The sequence below is a fragment of the Zootermopsis nevadensis genome, unplaced genomic scaffold (genome assembly GCF_977971745.1).
Source record: "Zootermopsis nevadensis isolate Lab colony 2312 unplaced genomic scaffold, Znev_1.0 Znev_ptg000009l, whole genome shotgun sequence".
In the NCBI taxonomy this organism is placed as follows: domain Eukaryota; kingdom Metazoa; phylum Arthropoda; class Insecta; order Blattodea; family Termopsidae; genus Zootermopsis; species Zootermopsis nevadensis.
The window spans coordinates 218761-236508 of NW_028259141.1; the positions used below are offsets into that span (position 1 = coordinate 218761).

Below are 17748 nucleotides of genomic sequence, written 5' to 3' on the forward strand. Positions count from 1 at the left end.
TTATTTATGGAGTTTCATAAAACTGCAAATGTATATTTTAAACTGAAGATTTTAATACTGACGAAAGCACATAATTTTCGGACAGTTTCTATGGCCTGCTAGTAGTGAATGACGTGCCGGTAAACTTCTATGAGTCTACTCGATGTAAAAACCAAGATGGCTACGAAACCGACGCGTAAGAACGTGAAATCTCATTCTGAGTTAATTCAATACGGGACCGGTCGCAAATGCTGTCTGTCTGGTCGTCTTTATAACGTCGTTAAAGTTAGGTTAGGTTAGGTTAAGTTAGGTTAGGTTTGGGTTAGGTTAGGTTATGTTATGTTAGGTTAGGTTAGGTTTACTGATTGGTTTTAGAAATTTCTGTTGGTTAAGAAGACTAACAGAATCATTAAAATGTCAGGGGTTGGAACTGAATGGGACACATCAGATCCTGATGACGATATTTTAATGGCTGAAAACTCGAAGATCATGAATAAAAACACAAAGACTGCCCATTAGATGCTAGCGAGGAAGTTTTTTAAGATCAGTGTGTGACCAAATTAGTCACCAAAGCATCTTACGACTGCCACTGATTGACAGTGGTGAACTTCGCGTCTTTGGGGGGCGACGAAAAAAATACCAAAGTTGCATTCATGAAGACATCTTTTTCGACGGAGAAACTCTTACTTCCAAGCAGATCAGGGTCTCTTTGTGTTTCTGTCTATGACCTGAAAACCTGCGTCCTATTCTATTCTGTGGGTGGGAAATTTTGTCTCTGTCGACCGAGGAGAAGAACGTACGAGCTTATTTCGAGATATCTAAGAACAGAATGGTTGCCTGAACCTGAGAAAAATCACGTGTTCGGAACTGGATAAAAAGAAATATCATATTGACGATCTCCACAGAAATCAAGTAGCATGCAAAACATATGGACGCATAAATAATGTATGCAGATAGAAATCCCAAAAGATAAATTCATAGATGGGAAGATAATATTAAACAGATCTTAAGGAATTCGTGTTAGAGGTTAAGAACTGAATTTGTATTGGTCAGTGCAGATATCAGTGTCAGACTGCTGTCAACACGATAAATAGCGTTTGGGTCCAGTGAAAGTCTGAAATTTTTTTTTTCAACCTCATCGTGTACTTAATTTCCCTAAAATCCATCTGATTTCCCTCCACGTGCTCATGTACAAGCTGTATTCTCACAAGTGCTTTCCTTGCATTCCTTGTTTCTCTTTTCCAGTTACATTCCTTGCCCTTTGCAACCGCCTTGCTTCATTAACCTTAACAATTCGTTTGAAATCAATGTTTGACCTTTTTTGGTGTTGTCCTGAGCGCAGTTCTTCGGAGTGCACTCGCCGCCCTGATCGAACTGGCTTCCCTTATCGACCTTGACGTCCTTGTCGTCCTGGCAGCGATGAGTCTGCTTGTGGCCTCGAGCTTTCTTGCCCACTCTGTCAAGTTTCTCACTCTTCTGAAAAAGATAAGGCATCTCAGACATATCCGGTCGTCACACTGACAGAGTTTGCATTTTATTGTACTGATGTTTAAAAATCAGACACTTTCTGTCCTATAGTTGATCTGCGCAGAGAGATCGTGAATCTGTTATTGAGACGCAGCTGAAACCAATATGGCGTGAGGCGTAGTTGTGTTTGTCCTGTGTACGTAGCGACAGAAATCAGCTTAAGGGCTATAAGCTATATGAGAGCGCCATCTACACAACTTTTATGGCACAACAAATTATTTGTCATCCACTACATTTTCCGACCTAAGAAAGTCTTATTCAGTATCAAGGATTCAGATGTGAATGTTCTGTTGCCTAAACGTGTGCACGCACGCCAACTGACGCTGGGTTAAAAGTAGGTCTATGCGCAGTACGTGATAAATTTGCGTGGGTAAGGCGTCTCGTAACTACAATTAAAGTCTGTTTAGTTAGGAGGCCAGGCTTAGCAGATTTTCAAAAACACAAGGACTTATGTAAAATTTGTTTGTGTACACACCAACTGTTAAAAAAGTTGTCAGTGGAACCACGTGTTCCGGAGAATTTGACGTAAATACGTCTATACGGAAAGGAAGTTTATATATTGGCTTTATTCTAAATATTTCCTTTATACATGCTTTACAATTGCGTAAAGTTTGATTAAGACTTTGCTTAATTAACTTGAATTAGTTACGCTTAAGATGGGTCTGTGGTAGATGAATGTAATGTAATGAAACGTTTCCTAGGTAACATAATAATGAAGTTACACTTTTTCGTTCCACTTTTTTGCCGAATGACCCTTCCTTATAGACGTATTTACGTCAATAATAATAATAATATTACGAATGCGTTATTAAATCATGTGTTGGGAAAGACACACTTATGTCCATTTATAGCTTGCATTATATTGCTACGATAACGATTAATTCTTGAAGGGGTACGTGATATTATGCGGTACATTTTTTCCGTCAGATGTGACCACTCAAAATTCAAATGAGAAAAGACTTCACGTATATAAAGTACGTGTTTGAGTACGGATTGCGACTTTTCATTCTTCTTCCTTTGCATCCTGATCCGAGCACGTCTGTCTTTATATTTTGTATTGTGTTGAAACAGGCAATTTACAAGTGATACTAAATTTGTTACTGAAGAAGAAGCCAGTATTACTAACCTGTATTCCGAAGAGTCTTCCCAATGATTTGGTTCTTGCCTTCCACATGATGTTCCTACTTTAATTTACGATTAAAATTGCACTACGCTCGCTCTATGTTGTAAACAATATGCATCCATGGAAACCAAAATTGCTTGTATACGACAGTTGCAAAGACCTTTTTGCGCTTTGCATTGTTGAGACGCGCCGTCTATTTGCGACGATATGAGTTACTTTGATGAAGTTCACACTACACACGAAAGATGCCACTAGTTGCTGAGTTGCGGAAGTGCCTATCCGTTCCGGATGTTGGCGATCAGCGTAGCAATTTGAGCCATACGTTCGTTTCTGCCACGCGTGATTATACTAGGGAATTACGAGTGTAATGGAGTGGTTTCCCGTTGCCTTCTCCATCGCAGTATCACAACCGGTACAATCAGTATGTGATTGTCGCCTGTCACTATCTGGTGACGCGCCTTTAGTGAAGTCATTCTTCAATAGCCTCGCCTCAGTAATGACGTAGCTGCTGCCCTATGCCATCTACTGTGACCCTGGCAGAAGGACATTTGCAGGTCAAGGGGAACCTGGAGTTCGCGTAGGCAGGGGCACTCACTTCACTGAAGTAGGACTATCTCAGAAGAGAGTTCATCTATAGTGGTTTTTATTTTTGAACTCTGTGTTTGTCGGAGGTTTTCATGGCTTTGAGCACAGAGAATGCCATGGTGAATATAAAGAAGTCCACTGATATCTGGCGCTCCGTGTATTCCTTTTGGAGAATATTAATGTTTTTTTCAAGATATCCGTGGTGCCCCGATCGTTAGGTTTCATCGCCATTTTGAGTTCTGGTAGAAGTTCCCGCATGGGAGGAGGCGAAGGCTCGAACTTGGGCTGTGCATGGTTGGATGGTCCTGCAGAAGGTTTCTGGACCAAGGTAATTTTGGGGATAAGTATAAACTGTGAATGAAAATTTCAGATGCATGATCAATACCAATGACAGAGCACATTGTGATGCTTCCACCAAATTTTAACTAACGTGTTCATTAGCGACAAGGTAGCGATAAAGTTTAAGATCTGAATGTGTGGTTTTACACAAGAAAAGTCTAGCACACATTAAATATGACTCTTCAACCACAAATAAATGGGCATTTCGGGATTTTAATTAATGTAGATATTATCCCGATTGAGATCTCTGCTCTCGCCACATAAGACTGGTCTTACTAACAATTACAAATACCCAATATGAAGTCCTATTGTTGTGGTTAAGGCCATGGAAGATTTGAAGCTGTCACTGTGATTGAATTCAATAAATTCTTTTATGTTCAGTCATGTAAGTGTGGAATTCTAGTCCATTGTTTCAGAGGCTGTCTCTGCCTCCATCATCAGAACTGTTGTGACACAAATGCTTGGTTCAAAGCCATTCGTGGGTACAAACCAATGGGCAGTTAGGTGTCTCATGACATCAACCCTGCAGATGGAGACAGTCTCCAGTCTGCTTACTCACATAGCTAATCACCTGAGAAGACTTCATTGATTTGGGCTGTCTTGTACACAGATCCATTTGTTTAGTATTAGTCTGTGATCAGTCAATATTGATTTATTTTTCTTGCGAATTCAGAGTATTTGTGAAACTAAAAGTATTATGATGTTATATTACGCCAAACTCTTCAGCTGAAGTCTGTACGCTATGCTTTTCATTATTTTATGCATTTTCTTGAGACTTCTCATAAAGTGAATGTTTATGTTAGGATTCATTTCCAGAGATTAATACTCGGTATCTAAAAAATCTTTTTCTCAGTCGATCATTTTGCGCTCCACTCTGCAAATATGAGTTTGCGATTCGCAACAGTCAACTCTTCGTTCTTTATCGCAGTGAACTGTGACCATTCCACCCAGACCATCCTACATGCAACAGCTCGATTCCAAACCGTCCTATGCGCATGCAGAGATTGGAAGCCGTGCCCCCACTACCTCTACTTCAGAAATTGAGTCGGTGCTGGTCTCTGACTGTGCCTGGCGCATATTTTGGCCCCTGAGTTCTACTTCCTGGCTAGTATAGATAAGATTCAATTGGTCAGGCTGCTGATATCCAGCTCGACTATGAGGAAGACGACTGAAAGTGGCAGAAAGTCTGGTATCTCCGGCGGATACGTATCAGTCTCTTGGTTTACCTGCAATTCATGTTTGTTACTAGTTGACGAAGGATCATGTTTGTTTCTTTAGTTGTTTGGTGACTCCTTAGCAGTAAAATGCTGATCATTATTCTTCTTGCACATTTTTAAATTTGAAAGCATTAAAACCCACAAGACTGAAATTATTCTTAACTTCTCCCATCCCCAATAGAATGTCCCCCAGGAACATAAATTTTCATCCAGTGGCACGCTCTTGTGATGAGCATAAGAAACGCTAAGCTCCCACAACAAGCAGGGAAGTTCTTGACCATCTGAGCAATTGTCAGCTTATCAAGGACTCCGCTTCATGCTTTTAGCTGGTTCCATATTTTTATTGGAAAAGACGTTCTGTCATTCTAGTTACTTTGAGCAGATTTGCTAACGAAGTTTGCTTTATAGTTTGTAATCTTTATCGTCTGCGGACTGGGTCTTAAACTCCTGTGACGCGGAACTGTTGGTAAGATTAACTTCTGGGTTGATGGTTCGTTGTTACTTTAGCACGACACTTGGCCACGTGTAAGCGATGGTGCACAGACTATTTTATAAATTTCTTTTGCAGAATGTGAATGTGATAGTCACAAAATACACATTAGGCTTTCAGTTTGATGGCAGTAACTAATTGACGATTATAATTTGGAATCTGTAGTTTTTTTTTTTTGGAGATAGATCTTAAACTTACATGCAGATTTGATGTGAAATATTTTCATAGTGATATAAAACTTCTATGGCGTGTGTGACAAATCTAATACATTCTAAAAATGTATTAATGGAAGTTATGCATAAAAAATGTATCACTAAATCACGTGATTATTAATTTATAGTTATTTCCTTTAGCATTTGAAGGAGAGCGCACTCCACAGATGCCTTATATATCTTCTTGTTTTACAATATAGGGTCTTGGTTTGTCTTATTTCGAAGGGGATCGTTGACAGTCTTTGTCATGGACTAACTTATTGATTATTATGTTCAGTTTCGTTATCTTCGTGGACAAGTATGCATGTGCACATATTTTTGTACTGTGAAGTTAGATACACTTTTATGATATGCAAATTGACACAAAATCTTGCCCCTTTACAAAGATCCTCCTTCTGTTTGTTGAATAGTTACATTTGCTCCAAGAACAGCATCATTGAAGAGATGGATTTTCCTGACTGTGAAGAGGGTTTGGACACGATATATTCAGGTGATTCGGGCGTGTTGAGAGAACTGGAGGGTTTGGTGGTAGTACTGCAATTTGTTACTGTGTGAAAGGAATATCTGTCATATTAACAAATTTGTGTGTTCTTTCAGGTGAATGCTCACTTGTGGATAGGGGCACATGCCCCAAGTCAAGGTGCAGTTTGGACTTCTTGAGTCCTAAAGCACCACCACCCACGGGCGCAGCAGTGCGGGCGATGGCCGATGTGGAGTCGCAATTACCAGAAGTAAGGAACCATTTTAGTAGGTGTGTGTCAGGTTCTGGAAAGCAGTGGGAGTGGTCCCAGTTCGCCCCAAAACTCTGTCCACCACCAGTGATTGTCTCATGGACTTGATTGTTTGCATCTTACCAATTTGAACAGGATGTGCCGTGGGAAATTTGTGTAGGAGGGTCTGTTTTGGAGACACATTTATTGTTGCATTCAAAGTATTTATGTATGTTTCATTTCTTTGCAAAGTCAGAACCAAACGTTGCAAAAGTGTGCGTGTTAGCTTTTCATATCGGTTGGCATTCATATTCAGTGATTGAACCCTAATTTCTCTTTTGCTGGCTTCTGCTGAATGGTTTGTTTGTGAAGTCAAAGTTATCGTACAGAATTGTCAAACAGTGCAGAAGATGAACTGGCTGGTACGTAGTATGATTTGAATTGTGATTAAATAGTCGCTGGGAGCAAGGTTGAAACTGGGACTTGAAAATTCGATTTTACTGGGAATTTCTCTGGCGTGCTTCTAAATGACATGTGTCCTGTTTCTGTTGTATTCAGTGAATTGGAACAGCCTCTAGGGGGCAAGCCTTTATATTCCGCTCTCTAGGATTTTTAAAGAGATAATTTGAAGTATGAGAAGGAAGAAGACCAAAGAAATGTTTTATGTGTTCCCTGATCTTTATAGAAACTTCCTTTAAAAATTAATCAAGGCTAACAAATTCTTCTCGGGCTACCAGCCATGTCTGGTGGCTAAAAGGTGAAAAAACCAACGTTTCGATAATCATCCTCAGGGTAGTGAAGTTCCCTTCGGTCCGAGAGAAATGTATTTTACATAGTCACTATGAAAGCTCCAAATAATACATCAAATGACCCCGTCTGCCTTCTGGATAAAGATTCCCTCCGAATATGTTGAAGTCGGTGATAATGCCATTGAAGTTCTGCGAACATTCCCACCAACTTACCCCTGGGAAACAGGAATTCGGTGTCGACTTCTTAAGAGAAAAACCACTGAAAGGAACCGGATGTTTCTGCGTCACTTCGTGTCCGTTTAATCAAAATTAAGCCTTGCCTGAATAAACTTTTTTTTCAAGAAAACAAACTCAGAGGTCGCAGTAGGTAAGCTAATTAAGATCTTTGCATTTATTCCATTCCACAGAAGGGCAGCTCGTTGAAAATAAACATATTTTGGCGTGCTACTAATAATTTTATTTTCTGAACATTAATTGTATTATACAATATGAATTACAGAGGGTTGTCGTCGTCACAAAGCGCCACCCATCTCTTCTGACACATAAATAAGAAAAGGTTGGATGTTGCACCACGAAGTCTGGTATGAGTTCACTGATGTTTATAGACGCCTACTGTCTCCATCATCAGGGTGATAAATGGTTGAGATATGGGAACAGGGCTGACACTGCACAGGTCGAGCTTGGGTTTACTGGTGGCCTCCAGAATTCCATTTGTCCCCTGTTTGACCTCCTCAGCTGCTGCTGCTTCTGGCAGAGAGCTAACAGCCTTCTCCACACCAATGAGCAAAAGAAGTGGCTGGGAGGTCCAGCAGAGAAGATGACAATCAGTTCTCTGCCAGACCTCCCCAGCCACTTCTTCCGAGACAAAACGGCCAGCCTTGTGCTCTGCTGGAAGAAGCGCCTTTTGCCGTCCGACAAGAAACAGACAGATGAAGGCTCCAGTGCACTCAGCAGCATCCAGCCAGTTTGCTGGACAGCTGGGAAATTCTCCATACCATCAAGTCCCTCCCTGCTGGAGGACAGCCGTGACCTGCTCAACCTGTTTCCACATCTGAACCCTATTTTTCATCCACAGCTAACTCATCGCCCTGATGATGGAGGCAGTAAGCTCCATTGAGATGACAGCGTAAACGTCTACTCAACTACACAGCAGAACATTCTATAAATTCTGTCATGGTCTTGGAACAAATTTACTTCTACCATTTGGTGTTGTCTGTTTCACTGTCTGAAGACTCTTTGGAAACTTTCTTCTTCTTCCTTCCCCAAAATTTCAACTTACTTATCCATCGTCTCTTCTTTTCTTTACCAGTTGAAGATAAATCTGAGCTTTTATCCTCTCCTCTTCGATTGACTTCTTTCTCTTCTGTTGAAGACTTCTTGGAATCTTTCTTCTTCCTTCCCCATGTTTTCCACTTACTTTTTCTCTTCTTCTGTTCACCCTCTTCTGTTTCAATGTTCATCTTTTCCTTGAAAATGAATAAGACTTCTGTAAGCATTTTATAACTAACTAACTAACTAGATGGCTTACCGAACCCGAAGGTTCATCACCGAATTAACCAAAGCCCTCCACTGGACCCTGTCCTGGGCCAACAGAATCCAGTCTCCTTCAACTCCTATCTCCCATAGATCCCGCTTAATATTATCCTCCCATCTACGTCTAGGTCTCCCCAGCGGTCTCTTTCCCTCAGGCTTCCTCCTGCCTGAGATTATCCTCCCATCTACGTCTAGGTCTCCCCAGAGGTCTCTTCCCCTCAGGCTTCCTCCTGCCTGAGATTATCCTCCTATCTACGTCTAGGTCTCCCCAGAGGTCTCTTCCCCTCAGGCTTCCTCCCGCCTGAGATTATCCTCCTATCTACGTCTAGGTCTCCCCAGAGGTCTCTTCCCCTCAGGCTTCCTCCTGCCTGAGATTATCCTCCTATCTACGTCTAGGTCTCCCCAGAGGTCTCTTCCCCTCAGGCTTCCTCCCGCCTGAGATTATCCTCCCATCTACGTCTAGGTCTCCCCAGAGGTCTCTTCCCCTCAGGCTTCCTCCCGCCTGAGATTATCCTCCCATCTACGTCTAGGTCTCCCCAGAGGTCTCTTCCCCTCAGGCTTCTCGGTGCACACCTCTTGCCCCATCCATGCGCGCTACATGTCCCGCCCATCTCATTCTTCTCGACTTAATCACCCTGACAATACTGGGGGAGGAGTACAGATTTTTAAGCTCGTCACTATGCAGTTTTCTCCACGCCCCATCGTCTTCCCTCTTAGGCCCAAATATCCTCCTCAACACCCGATTCTCAAACACCTGCAATCTGTGTTCCTCCCTCTGAGTGAGAGACCATGTTTCGCACCCATACAAAACAACAGGCAAGATTATTGTTTTGTAAACTTTAATTTTCAGGTTTTTAGAAATCAGACGGGAAGACAAAATATTTTGAACTGAGAAGTTGCAAGCATTTCCGGAATTTAATCTCCTCCTAACTTTCTCGTGAGTGTCATTTTGATTTGTTATTGTTGTTCCCAAATATTTGAACTTTGTTAAAATTTCAAAGGATTTATTAGACACCCTAAGATAATTTTGCCCGCCTGTCTTCTGATGACGAGATACTAACATGTACTTAGTTTTTTCTGAATTTACTTCCAGCCCCACTTGTCTACCAGCCTCTAGTAAAACTTCTGCGTTCCTCTTTATTGTATTTATATCGTCCCCCAATAAATTAACATCATCAGCATATGCCAATAGCTGATGTGTCCCATTCAATTGCAAACCCTCCTGCCTATCTTGGACTTTGCTTCTAACGCAAAGTTGAAGAGCAAGGGAGACAAAGCATCTCCTTGTTTTAGACCGTTCTTGATGAGGAATGTCTCAGATACATATTTACCTACTCGAATTTTGCTACAGGTTTCATTTAAGCACATTTTTATTAGACCCACTAGCTTCTTTGGTATACCGAATTCAATAAGAATATTATATAGCACTTCTCTCTTCACAGAGTCATAGGCTTTTTTGAAATCTATAAATAATTGATGTACGGTCCCACCGAACTCCCATTTTTTCTCTAGTATCTGACGAATGCAAAAGATCTGATGAATCGTTGATCTGTTTCGTCTGAACCCACACTGATGATCCCCAATAATTTCATTCGCATATGGGGTTAATCTTGCCAAAAGAATGTTGGATAGAATTTTGTAGGAGGTTGATAGCAGAGAAATTCCTCGGTAATTACCACACTCAGTCTTGTCCCCCTTCTTATGAATAGGAATAATTATGGATTCCTTCCATTGTTGTGGCATCTCTTCCTTATCCCAAATTAACTGAATAAGCTTATGGATCCTCATATGCAACTCTTTGCCACCTGCTTTAATTAATTCGGCCGGAATCTGATCAATTCCTGGAGATTTATAACTTTTCAACTTCCCAATGGCTAGTTCCACTTCATCTAAGCTAGGTTCTGGCACCAACAGTTCAGCTGTATGCATTTTAATCTGTCTAATGAACATTTAAGAGCTCGCTAAAGAAATTTTTCCACCTATTCACAATTTTTATTGGATCTGCAAGCACATTGCCACTATCATCCTTTACCAAATTAGTCTGAGGTTGATATCTATTCTTAAAGTTATTAATGCCTCTGTACAGGTCTCTGATGTTTTTTTCCTTATTATTTGTCTCAAGTTCAGCGATTTTGCCCTTCAGGTATTCCCTTTTCTTAGTCCTAAAGGTTCTAGCCTCACGTCTCACGTTACATAGATTATCCGCATTTGTTTTGTTTTGGTTCTGCAACCATTGAAATTTTGTTTGCTTCCTTCGATCTATTAATTTTGAACATTCTTCATCAAACCACGGTTTATTTTGCTTTGCATTTTATATATTTTGAATTTTACCTCAACTCATGCATTGGAGCGTAGTAAAATGAATTAATGCCAGCAGCACTGAATATACTAAAACTCTGTTCAAAGAAAGTGTTAAATTGTCCAATCTCACAACTTCACATCTCTTCTACCCTTTACATGCTGCTTTTACAAGATGTGGTAATTTTACATCACTTAATGCAATTAATGTTGCCTGCTGCATTCAGCGCTTTAAAACTTTATTTACAAAGAGAGTTTAAATTGTCAGTCTCGTAATATCATGTGGTGTAAGGGTTATGACTCGACTGTGGTGATCATTCGGGAATTTCAGTGCACTTGATGAAATAAACCAAGGCTTTAAAGCTGACTTGCCTGCACGCCAAGCACCTGGGCCCACCACCAAAAAGAAGTACTTATCGTAAAGCAGTGTGGCCAAACTGACAAATTTTATTCTGTTCATAGAATCTGGTAATTTTGCCTGTGGCCGTGAACTTTGACCTCTTACTTGGTGAGACGAGGACGTATTGCGAGTGTCAGGAACAAGGAGTCTTGTAAAATACCTGACCTTTGTGGGTTTAAGTTCATTTTGGAATAGAACGTGTAACAAAGTAAGGAACTTCACAATTCATGAGGGTCACCCATCTTCTGTGTAGATCAATTCAGCGTGAGGGATGCAGAGAGAAGTGAAGAAGAAAAGTGTTTTGCAGATTAATCAAGTGACTGACAACAAATATCAAGAGAATAGAGAAATCTCGCTCTCGAGATGCAGAGAGACGTCGTCAGTTCGTGTAGTCGGACTGAAGGGAGGGGGAGCTGAGTCTACGTGGAATGCAGAAGAAGCGGGGAGGAGGAAAAGAGGAGGGAGTATTATCTGCAAAGAGAAGAGAAGAGAAAACAAAATGGAGTGGAGGAGAATAAGGAGCAGAAGAAAGAAGAGGTCAGTGCGATCAATTTTGTTACGGAGTAACTTTGAGTGAACACTTGAAATGTGCAGGTAATAATTTGTGAAATTCACTTCTCCTTGTTATGGCTTACCTTTTTCTTACGATCTCTGCTGTCCCTCTCTCTCTCTTCATTTAGGTCATTTTGGGATTTGCTGCGCACACAGAAAAAACAAGAATCATAAATTTTGTGGCTTTAGAGTCACAATCATACACAAATGAGATGGTAAAATCGACCTTAGAGGACGGAACATATGGGAGCAGTTGGCATCTTTGCTGTAGATACAAAACCTTTTCTGACTTGGAAGAAATGATGACTGACGAGCTGCTTTCCTGGTGGCGTCTGACGCCTTGTGGGAAGAATATAAATTAAAAGCGCTTGAAAATAAATTGCTAAGAACCCAAGAGTGATGAAGTGGGGAATTTAAGGTATTATGTGCATCGCACAATGCAATATAATGCAGAACATTGCGACTTTCATGTCACGTGGCATTAGAAATGAAGTTACATTGAGTTCATGCACACAGAATTTGATGGGGAAACCTCTTTGAAGATGGCCTCTTGCAAGATCAAGGAGGACATGGGAGGGCAACATTAAGATGGTACCAGACAGCTACTTATCTATGTCATAGGGATATACCCTGGATGGGTGGGTGGGATTAAACTGGCTCAGATTGTGTCTAGTGGCTGGCTCTCATAACAGATTATTGCTTTTGCGAATACAGTCGTGATACTTTTCAATGCACGATAACACGTAATTTATTGACCTTGTGAGTTTTGACTTTTCAACGAAAACTGTGCCATGGAATTGGTTTGGAGAAAGATAATTAAGATTTGGATAATATCGTGTAGAAGGAGAACAGGATTACAAAGGAAATGGATTGAATGCAAGACAAACCTCGATTGAGCTCTATCATTTTCCTCCTTCGATTCCGTACTTTCTTCGTCTGCAGCCTTGGTCTTCTCTGACTGCGGTTTCTCTCTGTCCTCATGCCTAAGGACGTGATCACCTGCAACATTGTTGCATGCATAAGAATATTTTTAAGAACGCAGTCAATGAACGTAAGACGAAGGCGTGGAACAGAGAAAAACTTTTAGGTTATTTGCATTCTGTTTAATGCAGACCGCACAGCATCAAACGGACTCAGGAGGATACGGATGCAAGCGACTGTGGACTGACTTAAGGCACTCTACTGGCGTTCGCCTGGATGGACTTTGGGAAATTTGATGAAGCAAGAATGAAAAGAATTTGGGAAGGAAAGAAAGCAAAACAGAGAACCACAAAGAAAGATCTGACCTCTTGTCGTGCTTGGTCTGCAGGAAGCTTGCGGCTAAGAACTCGGGAGCCTGAATTGGTGGCTTGGTGACTGGCTTTCTGACTAATAGACACAGTGACTCACCACTTCATTGGCTACCTCACTGACGCACAGTCACTCCCCAGGCTAAGTGGCTGATTTTATAACTCTTTAAAGGACTGACTTCGTAACTCATAAAGTGGCCGGTTCAAACCTCGACTCAGTCATGACTGCTTCTCTATGTAAGTGATTACTGCAGATGGCAGCAGAAGGAACGGGGAAGTCATTCAAGAATGAAAATACTGTATCAGACATAATATAAATTCTCTGGAAAATGCCATGAATACTTTAGCTTACCATTGACTTCATCTTGTCCGTCGCCGGTTTCTTGCATGGGGCAGAATTCAATTATTTTAATGTTTTCTACTTCTACATCTTTGCCCGTCGATTTCAGAATCTTTTCATGAAGGTCAGTTAGGCTTTCGTGCAGTTTTATGAGTTTGTCCTGAAATAAAACCATGCACAATGATTCACTTTTTAGCTCCATTTTGCTATCAAATTCTTTGCTGTGTTACGTCCGTCTAATGGTTTTGGTGGTCACTCTGTTGATATTTCACATCATCCACTAGTTTTCTCTGTGATTAGCTATTTTATGGGACACGGATGATGTCTGATTTAAGGTCGAAGTGAGATAGGGATAAATTAGACCTGAATGGCACATAATAGTTTACCGAACAACTTTTAGGCTATTTTAAAGGCTTCTGACAATTGTCTGTTACCCTCGGGATAACTAAATTCTTGGACTTTGCCCATCGTCTGGTATTCAAAAGAACAGAGTTTTTCAGAAACTGGATATGTTTTTCCTCAAATACTAAGTTTCGTAAACAAAATGTTGATACTTGCAGACATGAAACTTGCAGACGGAATGTGGACACGCTGAGTAACCGAGGTTGTCATTTCATGCTCTTCGTACAAAGAATGCGTAATATGAAATATAAGCGTTGACTTTCAGATTCTCACCTGTTTTTTAAGAAACTGCATTTTCATGGAAAACAGTTGGCTCTTTTTGGTTCGGAACTCTGTGTTCATTCGGGAGAGCTCGTCTTGGTGGTCCAGGATTGAAAGATGATTTATTTTTGGCCCAGGGGTACAAGAAGCCCTCCTCCTGCTACTTCTCCGTGTGTAAGGTGACTCATTAGGTGCACCTCGTGACTTCATGGAGTGCGTTCTTGCACTGTGATGCTCGCAATCTGTTGTGCTTCTGTTATTTTCCTGAAAGAAATAGGATTGTAGGTTATAGGAGAACCTCATTGCCCGATCTCCAACTGGACCTGTGATTGTTTATCGTTTCAGATGAGTTGCTTTTAACACAACTTCTAGAGAAGTAAACATCTAAAACCACGTATGATTTACCTGCTTATGAACAACATTAGTTCGTAGTACATATCCAACACGGTACATTGAGTGCATACCGATGGTACTTAAGACAGCTCAGTTTTGGTCTTAACCAAAATGTGTTTTACAAATCACAGTTGACAACAAAAATCATTTTGCACCACAACCAGAAGTAATGAAATGTGGTGTATAAATCCATTCGCTGTGATGCCAAAAATACAACTTAGAGGAAAATTTTCCAGTTCACTGGACCAAAAGGAATACGCAGAGACACGTTTGGAGATGAGGAAGATGGAATCATAATGCAAGGAGCTTGTGCTGGATGTATTTGAAATGGAAGTAAATTTCCCCCACAACTTTTGGGGTAGACTTCTAAGCCTAAATTTAATGAAAAATCATTCAGCAGTAGTTTTGGGATGAAGCGTGTGTAAGAACAGATATTACTGCCCCATTATGCATTAATTTTATGTGCTCTGAGGAAGGAATCGGTGAAAAGGTGGAGTCTGTACTCATCCTAACCACCTCAGCATTGTGCCTGCCTGCATGCGTGCGTGGGTACGTCTCAACTGTAAGCCACGTGTTGAGATGAGTTGTGATTAAATGAGGTCCCCAAATGAATACCTGGGCTGAAGACTGTGTTGAGCGTAAGGCAGTGGGGGTTCGGAAAATGTGATTAAATCAAGAAGGGAAAATCTTGGCATGGCTCTTCAATCAATAGGTTGTGACGATGTGGATTGGATTTATCTGCCTGAGGTTAAGGTCTTGTGGACATGGTAATAGACCCTCAGGTACCTGATCAGCTGATTGCCTTTCATCCTTTTAAGCAGGACTCCACTCTTGGAAGTTAATTAAGTAAAAACTTACCCTGGACATTGTTCCATCTCCAACTTGGCTTCTCTTTTGCACCTCGTGAAACCGTGAGCTCGTCTGTTGACCGAATGAGGCACCCTTCACCCTGTGCTGGTTGTTTGGTTTATAATTCGTTGGAGGGGGCGCACAGCCTAAATAACCCAGAATGCATTGCAGACCACATTGTTTTAAACTTAAAATTGCACACATGTTAAGTAGGAGACATTTAAAACTGAATAGGGGAGACTGTGGCTAGTTGATACAATTTTCAATTAAGATTTTTTGTACATTTATTCTTGAAATTTACAAAGTTATCAATTATGGCTTCAGGTACTACTACTATTTGGCTATATTAATAACATTTTTTTAAAGGCCTATTCATTTTTTTCATCACAAAACTTGTTTATTTAAGAGAAGGCGTTTGTAACAATGTGCCCTGTTATGGTGCTAGTTGTTACAACAACTGTGTTAGTAAACAGAAGGAACAATTCAGACCTTTATCAAGCAATTAATTGCAGAAATTAACTTCAAACTTTTTCAACATGTATTAGGAGCTTGCCTTAATGAGATTCTTCCAGAAGAGACTTCGTCAGCTGCTAACATAAACGTTTCCAAACTTGTATTACCTCTGTGAGACTTCCTTTTGTACGTCCGTACCATCTTTCGTGATAAGAAAGTAAAATGCAGTCATTTGTCAACGCAAGTTATTGCAAAAATACGGGTCACGCTGATACAACGTAACAGTACGCCATTTTGATTTCACGGTCAAAGCAGTGTCAATATTCGACTGAAGTGAAGAACGAAGTACACGCGTTGCTCTTAATATAAAGGGTTTTACGTAAGGAAATGTTAAAGAACTTGCCTTTGTCACACGGTCGTTGAAGCGAGTTCAAAGTCAGAAGAGAAATTTTACTGTTTACTGGTAAAAAGACTTAAATCAACCCAGCCTACGTAGTACACAAGCTACAAGTACCATGCCTTGCCATGCCCTGCGCACAGGGGAGACTCGTGAGGTGCTGCTGCGAGTGAGTGATTCTTAAACTAAAATATAACAACTTGCCCGTGCATCAACTAGCCCCCTTCTCCCCTAATACAGGCTTTTTATGGAAGTGAAGAATTATCTCTTGGGGGCGGGGTGTTTGAAAATACGTGAACCTAAGAGGCACGAGGAAAGCAAGCTTTGAGCCTTGTGACCCAGGAATCTTTTTAAAGGGCGTCCTTGGTTTATGTCTCAAAATTTGATGTGGCAATCTGTCCTCCTCCATTCTTCGTGCATGTTGGATCCAGTCCCTTCTGTATCTGTGGATTTTCCCCAATATTGCCTCTGTTTGTAGTTCTTTGTGGACGACGTCATTTCTTTTATGATCTCTCCATGTGTTTTGGGCTGTTTTTCTTAAAAACTTCATCTCTGCTGATGCAATTCTCGATTTGTCGCGTTGTTTCATTATCCAGGTTTCGTGTAGGTTTTATATGTTTTCAGTCTAGTTTGTGGTGGGGTTTTAGAGGGTTTAAAGATGCCTGTAACTTGTAAGTATTTAGATAATTTTGCTGGGAGATCTTTTTCTGTTTCATCCCAGATAATTAAATGCGTTAATTTGTCGTATGATCGTGTTATTGATTACTGTCTTGGATCTGATGGGATCTTGTCCTCTGAAAGCCGTGGTTTTGGTCTTGTCTGTAGACAACTTTAAGTTGTATTTCGAAGCCACCGTCACTAATTTATGTACAGATTTCTGTAGTGAATTTTTCGAGTCAGTCATCGGCAAAGAGGATAGTTTTGGAAGGTTTTAATCCATTGATGTCCTCATCATTCCACTCGGAGACAATTTCATTCATATATATTATGTTAAAAATTGTTGGTGAGAGAGGGAAGCCTTGTCTTACACCTCTATTTATACAAATTGATTTTGTTAATTTCGAGTTCAATTTAATTTTTATTTCGTCGTGTTCGTATATCTTATATATTTGCCTGTAATAATGGGTCAGGTATATTTCTCTTACGTAGAATTTCAAATAACATGGATCTATCACATGGATTGAGTAAAGGCCTTCGTTTTTCGAATCTGTGTGTGTTGCAAGCCTCGGCATATGGTATGAAATTCCTCACTGAAATCTTTTCGATATTAAAACAGATTAGCGGTTGAATGAAGTGCGGGAATATTCGATTAGGAATGAACAGAAATGCGTTAATGTACTTACTCAGATCTTCCTTAAATCTCGGAGCTTTCGATTTGATCGACATCCTCACACAAATCTTTTCTCAACAAAGAATGACTTACTTCTAACACAGTGTTTACCCACTGTTCCTAGGAAACGTAAGATTTTGTAACAATGTTATTCTGTGCTGTTGATTATTATTATGTCACAAAAAATGCCGTACCCCGGCAACGAGTAAACAATTGAAGTACGGATTTGGAAGGAAGCAGCGAGTGGATTAACGCCAAATTAAAATTTCAAAGCTGGGAAAGTCTACCAACTAAGAACAAATGTTCCGAGTGTTTATTCC

At 40.6% G+C, this 17748-nt stretch overlaps 3 protein-coding genes across 9 annotated transcripts in view; 1 reads left to right on the plus strand and 2 right to left on the minus strand.

Moving 5' to 3' along the window:
- Window positions 1-2790, minus strand: part of LOC110836711 (ribosomal protein S6 kinase alpha-5) — an 11588-nt gene extending 8798 nt beyond the window's left edge. The window contains exons 1-2 of one of the 3 annotated variants that reach the window (XM_022078194.2): window positions 2633-2790; window positions 1296-1452 (exon numbers count right to left, since the gene is read on the minus strand). In XM_022078194.2, the coding sequence (XP_021933886.2) occupies window positions 1296-1452; window positions 2633-2680 (205 nt within the window). In that variant the 5' untranslated portion in view covers window positions 2681-2790. Of the gene's footprint in view, window positions 1-1295; window positions 1456-2632 lie in introns of all 3 variants that reach the window. The other 2 variants (XM_087345754.1, XM_022078193.2) reach the window with 2 other exon arrangements.
- The window catches only part of LOC147874300 (uncharacterized), a 24050-nt gene extending 12641 nt beyond the window's left edge, over window positions 1-11409 (plus strand). The window contains exons 1-4 of one of the 4 annotated variants that reach the window (XM_087345759.1): window positions 2873-3542; window positions 5883-5962; window positions 6070-6203; window positions 11225-11409. In XM_087345759.1, coding sequence (XP_087201885.1) covers window positions 3514-3542; window positions 5883-5962; window positions 6070-6203; window positions 11225-11317 — 336 coding nt within the window. In that variant the 5' untranslated portion in view covers window positions 2873-3513 and the 3' untranslated portion in view covers window positions 11318-11409. Of the gene's footprint in view, window positions 1-2872; window positions 3543-5882; window positions 5963-6069; window positions 6209-11224 lie in introns of those variants that run through there. The other 3 variants (XM_087345761.1, XM_087345760.1, XR_015534324.1) reach the window with 3 other exon arrangements.
- LOC147874301 (uncharacterized) lies at window positions 7406-17549 on the minus strand. Of its 2 annotated transcripts, XM_087345756.1 has the most exons (8): window positions 17442-17504; window positions 15802-15902; window positions 15258-15394; window positions 14019-14270; window positions 13356-13503; window positions 12602-12713; window positions 11798-11858; window positions 7406-8397 (listed from the first exon to the last, which is right to left on the minus strand). In XM_087345756.1, exons 3-8 carry the CDS (start codon window positions 15264-15266, stop codon window positions 8128-8130), a joined length of 852 nt encoding a protein of 283 aa, XP_087201882.1. In that variant the 5' UTR covers window positions 15267-15394; window positions 15802-15902; window positions 17442-17504; the 3' UTR covers window positions 7406-8127. The 2 variants fall into 2 exon arrangements, with proteins under 2 accessions (XP_087201882.1, XP_087201881.1); XM_087345755.1 differs by lacking the exon at window positions 15802-15902 and having other exon boundaries at window positions 17442-17549.
- Between the last annotated feature and the right edge of the window lie 199 nt (window positions 17550-17748).